At 41.7% G+C, this 7,500-nt stretch overlaps 1 protein-coding gene across 1 annotated transcript in view; it reads right to left on the bottom strand.

Moving 5' to 3' along the window:
- The window catches only part of eif4a3 (eukaryotic translation initiation factor 4A3), a 17,163-nt gene extending 14,621 nt beyond the window's left edge, over nt 1-2,542 (bottom strand). The window contains exon 1 of the mRNA XM_080418833.1: nt 2,262-2,542. Coding sequence (XP_080274959.1) covers nt 2,262-2,421 — 160 coding nt within the window. The 5' untranslated portion in view covers nt 2,422-2,542. The remainder of the gene's footprint in view (nt 1-2,261) is intronic.
- Nucleotides 2,543-7,500: the final 4,958 nt, after the last annotated feature.

Here is a 7,500-nt window from a genome sequence, read left to right as displayed (position 1 = left end):
GTCCATTTTGAGTACCGTACTTTCACTTGTAACAGTATTTCTACGTTGCAGTATTGATACTTTTACTTAGGTAAGAGATGCGAGTACTTTTTCCACTCTCAAGGTAAACAATACAGGCTAATCTACCTAGCAACACAAGTTAGTTTAGCTGCTCCAAAACAAAGCCACATAAAACAGCTGTTATCAACATTCACAACATGGGAAATTATATCAAATAAACTCCATGTTATTATGAAAGATATTAGACTCCAGAGAGGACAACGAAATGTTCTAAAATACAGGTTATTTCTGGCTGCATCATTCGCTATATTATTAACAGCGACGAGAGACACACAGTTCTATGGGTCACCGGTATCGGTGCAACGCGCCGAACGTTCTAGATTTCACGGCCTCTCGTAGGACGGACATTGGTGACCTATCGAAGTGTGTGCCTCTAGAGGGCGACCGGCGTCGTCGTCGTTGTTGTTGTACGGCCGGCGGGACTGGAGGACGTTAATATATTCTTTTTGTTTGTATTAGTAATTATTATTTCACGTTAAATTCTGACCAAGAAGAAAAGAAGAAAAAAACAGGACAACAATAACACGGGTCACCGATGTCGGCACAACACAAACACGGTTGTTAACCGTAGTTTGTCAAATCTTAAGCCCCGTTACGAACCTCTCCCTCCGCTCTACAGCTCAGAGATGAGGTCCCACTGTAGCGGTAGAGCACCGGGCAAAGGGTCCGCGGACCACCTTTTTCACCACATCATATCCATAAACTAAAGGCAGTCCCCGAAACCTACAGATGTTTGAGGGTTTTGCGGAACCCTAACTTTTTAGAACGGGTTTGAAAACCCAGTTTAAATGTCTTATTCAGTCAGCCTGTGGCCATGGTTTGTTTTCACACTGTAACCGAACCGGCAGCAGTACCGGCTCCTGCCGCCAGGAGGGGGTTTCCAGGTTGAATGGGGAAACTTGGCCACAGGCTGACTAAATAAGAGATTTAAACTGTTCTTTCAGACCCCGTTCTAAAAAGTTTGCTTGCCGGAAAACCCTCAAACATCTGTAGGTTTCGGGGACTGTCTTTAGTTTATGGATACGATGTGGTGAAAAAGGTGGTCCGCGGACCCTTTGCCCGGTGCTCTACCGCAGCCGGTAGCCGGTACAGTGGGACCTCATCTCTGAGCTGTACAGCGGCGGGAAGAGGTTATTAACACCGTGTTAGAGACGGAGAGAAGGAGACCAAACCTGATCTCCGTCTCTAGGATCTATGTCTAAACCAGGGGGTCTTCAACAGGGGGTCCTCAAGAGTTACTACAAGGGGGTCCGCCAAATCTTTGAGTGATACGATTTTCATTTTACATTATTAACCACTTGAACCCTAGCATCGCTTTTTCTGAGGAGAACTTTAGCCAAAAAATAGCAGATCTACAAGCTCACACGCGAGGCGTTGTGAGCTTGTAGATCTGCTATTTTTTGGCAAAGAGGTATATAAGTGCAGAGGGAAAAAAAAAAAAGAGCAGACCAAGTAAACAAAAAAAGTTCAATCTGAAACACAATTTTATATAATCTAGAGTAGGGGGTCCCTGCTTCATCTGTCTCTCAGCTAAAGGGTCCCTGTTTCATCTCTCTCTCTCAGCTAAGGGGTCCCTGCTTCATCTGTCTCTCAGCTAAGGGGTCCCTGCTTCATCTCTCTCTCAGCTAAGGGGTCCCTGCTTCATCTCTCTCTCAGCTAAGGGGTCCCTGCTTCATCTCTCTCTCAGCTAAGGGGTCCCTGCTTCATCTCTCTCTCAGCTAAGGGGTCCCTGCTTCATCTCTCTCTCAGTTAGGGGGTCCCTGCTTCATCTCTCTCTCTCAGCTAGGGGGTCCCTGCTTCATCTCTCTCTCTCAGCTAGGGGGTCCCTGCTTCATCTGTCTCTCTGCTAGGGGGTCCCTGCTTCATCTCTCTCTCTCAGCTAGGGGGTCCCTGCTTCATCTCTCTCTCAGCTAGGGGGTCCCTGCTTCATCTCTCTCTCAGTTAGGGGGTCCCTGCTTCATCTCTCTCTCTCAGCTAAGGGGTCCCTGCTTCATCTGTCTGTCAGCTAAGGGGTCCCTGCTTCATCTCTCTCTCAGCTAGGGGGTCCCTGCTTCATCTCTCTGTCAGCTAAGGGGTCCCTGCTTCATCTCTCTCTCAGCTAGGGGGTCCCTGGCCTGAAGACGTTGAGGACCCCTGGTCTAAACACAAAGTAAAGGTATTGTTAAGTTGAGGCCTCCTCCTCCATGGAGCCTCGGTCTCACCGTAGGCGTAGATCCCTCTCAGAAGGTCCTCTCTCAGGCCCATGGTGTCGAAGGTCGGCGTCACGTCCACCTCCTCGGAGGTCTCAAACTCCACCTTGGTCATGTCCTCCTCCTTCAGGAGGCGCTTCCTGACGGGCAGCAGGGCGGTGGGGGAGGCCATGGCGAGATGAAGACAGAATAAAGGAAGTTATTATTGTGTCGGAACGCAGGAAGCTAAGCTAAGCTAAGCTAAGCTAAGCGACAACACGACGTCTCTTCTGGCTGACGGTGGACGAAAGAAGCGCTCGAGCCGCATGCGTGTCGCGTCGCGTATCTATGACGTGTTCATCTAGTCTTCTTCTCCAACTCTCCAAGACGGAAATAGCCAAGACCCGCCCATCTGTGTGACCGTGTGAAGTGGGCGGAGCGACGCCTTTTTAGGAGACCCGGAAGCATGTTGGAGTCTATTGATTTCAATGGGAGAGTGGACGTGAACACAGCTTCTGAACCATTCTTTTTTATTATTATTATTATTATTATTATTATTATTATTATTATTATTACCCTTATTATTATTATTATTATTATTATTATTATTACCCTTATTATTACCCTTATTATTATTATTATTATTATTATTACCCTTATTATTACCCTTATTATTACCCTTATTATTATTATTATTATTATTATTACCCTTATTATTACCCTTATTATTATTATTATTATTACCCTTATTATTACCCTTATTATTATTATTATTATTATTATTATTATTACCCTTATTATTATTATTATTATTATTATTACCCTTATTATTACCCTTATTATTATTATTATTATTATTATTATTATTACCCTTATTATTACCCTTATTATTATTATTATTATTATTATTATTATTATTACAGCTTCTGAACCATTCTTTATCTCCATGGTCACTGAACTAAATATTGGACCTGATCGTTACAAAGACACACAAACAGTGGCGCGGGAAGGGGGGGGGCTATGGGGGCTGCAGCCCCCCTGGTGATGGGAGCAGCCCCCCTGGTGATGGGAAGAAAAAAAAGAAAAGAAAAAAAAACTTTTTATTTTATTTTATTTTTTATAATATATATATATATTTTATGGATCATAGCAGTCTGTTACGGTCATGGATGAACTTCAACCTGGTGTTTGCACTGTCTTTCTGCCTTTTTGTGTGGGGAAAAACACAGAAAACCCCCAAAAAATCACAAAGAAAATCGCGCGCCCTAGGTATTAAGGACTTCCCGCGCGCCTGCACACAAACACTATGAATATAGTCTATATTCAGAACATTTTTAAACTAAAATGGATTGTTTTTTAGAGACAAATCAGGAGAAAATCTACTTTATTATCGACCTTTCTCTGTCCCAGCAACACACTCTCGCGGGATCTAGCACCAGGAAACAGAGAAACATTGGACGTTCGCGAGATTTGCCGTCAGGCGGCCCGGCGGTGTAGGGTTTGTGTACCATGTTGCCTCTAGACTAGACTAGTGGCTCAAATTGGTATGGTATGGTGACCATGGTGTATCTTCATAAATTAACTATCTTTGTTGTTGTTCTTCTTCTTCTTCTTCTTTTTCTTCTTCCAGTGGATTTCCGGGCAGTGTTGTTGACGCTGCTGCGTGTTTACTGCCCCCCACAGGTCAGCAGTGGTGGAAGAAGTACTCACATTTTTACTTGAAAGTATCAATACTGCAATGTGGTAAAAGTACAAAAGTGTTGGTATGAAAATGTACTTAAAGTACCAAAAGTAGAAAGTAACCATTATGCAGAATATTTGTCCCATTTCACACATTTTCAAATGTGTGAAATGTATAAAAAATCATTTGAAAATAGCAGATCTACAAGCTCACAATGCGTTGCATCTGAAATGTACATATATAGGGCTGAAGAGGTTAATGTATGTTTTGTAATAATACGAAATCTACAAAGTAACCAGTAACTAAAGTTTTCAAATAATTGTAGTGGAGTAAAAGTATAATATTTGCCTCTGAGATGTAGTGGAGTAGAAGTAAAAGTACCGAAAAATGTAAATACTCCAATAAAGTAAAAATACCTCAAAATTGTACTTAAGTACAGTACTTGAGTAAATGTACTTAGTTACTTTACACCACTGCCAATAGTACTTTGGTAGTGCCGTGTGAACGGGCCGACCCGCCCAGCCAGAGGAGAAAGACTGTAACATGTCACTTTATTCCATAATTCTTGCCTTATTGCCCTGATATTTTAACAAATACAATCCATGTATTAAAGGGGTGATGATGCAACTTTGATGATGTAGAGCAGTGGTCTTCAACCCTTTTTCATGTCAAGGACCCCCAAATTGACACTAGCATGCGGACCCCCATTTGAAAAGATATACCAGGGACCCCCATAAGAGAAGATTTTTACGTCTCCAGGAGTGATTAATTCTTTCTCAAACATTTTCATTTCAAGGACCCCCAGTATCACATGCATTAGAGACTACGGACCCCCATTTAATGGCATTTCTATCTCTGGGACCCCAATTTATATAGTAAAATCAATGTTAATTTAACTCTGAGAGTGTACAAATGGAACCAAATGGACCCGTTAGGGTTCCATTTGTACACTCTCAGAGTTACAGGCACATAAGACCCTTATGATAAGGGTCCATTTGGTTCCTAAATATCTATCATTTGAGATATCAGAGGGCAGACACCTCTTATCTCTGTATTCTAACTTTTTTCTATGTATATGTCACACAAAAGTTGCAAAAATAGCAGATCTACAAGCTCAAAATGCGTCTTGAGCTTGTAGATCTGCTATTTGTGCTATTTTCTTATTGAAATCCTGAAAAGTTACATTTGTATTTAGTTTCAAATGCATTTAGTTATACTTATGTTAACTTTAAGAACTTAAAAAAGACAATAGAATGTTAACACTAGTCATTAAGCTACTAATATAGACTGAAGTAATTAAAGCGGGTCATGTTTGCATGTTTGGAATCATAACAGCTGAAATCAATAATATATCATTATTCTGATATTAACCTGTGGGCCACATTAAGTGAAGGTGGGGGCTGCATGTGGCCCCCGGGCCGTCAGTTGCCCATGTATGATGTATTATGTAATGTCCATACATCAGTTATGAGGCAGATTGTAATGTAATGTAATCCATACATCAGTTATGAGGCAGACTGAAGGAATGCTCATTAACCCATGAAGAGCTGATAAGACATTAAGGCAAATTCTGTTCAGTGTCTGTGACAGTGGTGGAAAAAGTACTCAAATGTTTTACTTAAGTAAAAGTATCAATACCGCAATTTAGAAGTACTTACTGTTAAAAGTGAAAGTCCGGTATTCAAAATTTACTTGAGTAAAAGTACAAAAGTATTGGTATCAAAATGTACTGAAAGTACAGTCGTCATATATGGAGGCGATGCTTCCTGTACATGTGATCTGTATCCTGAAATACTTGATGTTGAGCTTGTAGATCTGCTATTTTCAAATAGCCAATGCAGATCTGCAATCTTATCTGAATGACTGTTAAAGCAGTTTGTTTAAATGAGTGAATGATTAAGCACATAACTTGAAACGTTTCAAATAGGCTATGTTAGATTTTGATTTCCTGTCATTGTCACTTGGAAATAAAATAGGCGTGCACGTCCGTGTTTGCCTTATTTTATACATTTATAAATGCTACATTTTCACAGGATTATTTATGAGTGTGTTAGATATACATTTTGGAGTGGATACATGTGTCCACATGCCTGTCAGACGGCATGTGTGTGTGTGTGTGTGTGTGTGTGTGTGTGTGTGTGTGTGTGTGTGTGTGTGTGTGTGTGTGTGTGTGTGTGTGTGTGTGTGTGTGTGTGTGTGTGTGTGTGTGTGTGTGTGTGTGTGTGTGTGTGTATGTGTATGTATGTGTATCCGAAGTGCCCATCACTGATGGACTAATTACAGACCCCAGTGTGGTAGTGGAGGCTACTCTCACCCACCAGGGAGGAGACATTAGACTACAGGAAGACACAGCTAGAAGGGTTCTGCTTAATATGAAACAGACTGAGGCCAAACAACACTGGCGTGGACTTCGACTGCAGGGAAAGTTGGCCTGTGTTGATTCCGCTGATTATTCTGTTTCACATTCCATGTACAAAAATGCTGTAATTGTGGAGGATGTGTTAAAATTCACCATCAAAGTAAGAATGCAAGTATTACCAACCAAGTACAATCTGTCAATCTGGTATCCTGACATCCATAGTCCACTCTGTATAAACCATCATGATTCTGAACAACACCTAGAATCCATTACACACATCACCAATGGATGTAGTGCATATTATGTGTACATTGCTCGCCACGACCGCATTGTCGACATAGTGTCCGATGCAGTCAAAAAACGTATGCCATCCAGTGCAGCAATGTACAAACACTCAAGAGTGTTACCAGATTGGTTTGGTTTAGCTTGTGATGTCTTTGCTAACATCCCAAATACCCCAGATGTTGTTTTTGTTGACACCTGTCACAAGGAGGCTCTGATTCTGGAGGTGGGCTGTGTCTTTGATCTATACATGAACCAGGCTAAGATAAGCATTCTAAGTACCAACCGCTAATTATAACAAACCTTGGGTACAGATGCAGATTATCTGTACACTCATATTTGGAAGCCTGGGCCATCCTACTATATAATTGGAGTAACCTCTGTCTGTCTTGGGTGTGTCTTGGGTGGTGGGTCGTCGACCGGGTATGGGCTAGTGTATATAAACTGACCACGAGTGGCCTAGCAATTGCTGGCATGACAAACAGCAAAGCCAAACAACTTGCAAAATATTGCTCAGTTTCAGCTGTTCTAGGCAGTTTGTCTGTGTGTCATGTGTATCCTTAGGGACCATGAAATATCAACCCTGTTATATTTGTCTCCCTGTAAATTAACTATAATTTGTGGATTCAAATAAATAATCAAAATGTGTGTGTGTGTGTGTGTGTGTGTGTGTGTGTGTGTGTGTGTGTGTGTGTGTGTGTGTGTGTGTGTGTGTGTGTGTGTGTGTGTGTGTGTGTGTGTGTGTGTGTGTGTGTGTGTGTGTGTGAGTGTGTGTGTGTGTGTGTCTTCCAGAGTCCTGAATTGACTGAATGGAAACAGGTCCAGTAAATGTTTGGTCAATATTTGACCATTTCATCACAAACAGCATGACAGCAACAAACAGAGTGTGTGTGTGTGTGTGTGTGTGTGTGTGTGTGTGTGTGTGTGTGTGTGTGTGTGTGTGTGTGTGT

The sequence above is a fragment of the Gymnoscopelus braueri genome (assembly GCF_963280865.1).
Source record: "Gymnoscopelus braueri genome assembly, chromosome: 2".
Lineage (NCBI taxonomy): Eukaryota > Metazoa > Chordata > Actinopteri > Myctophiformes > Myctophidae > Gymnoscopelus > Gymnoscopelus braueri.
The sequence above is the reverse complement of the archived record's forward strand: the minus strand, read 5'-3'. Positions and strand labels throughout refer to the sequence as shown.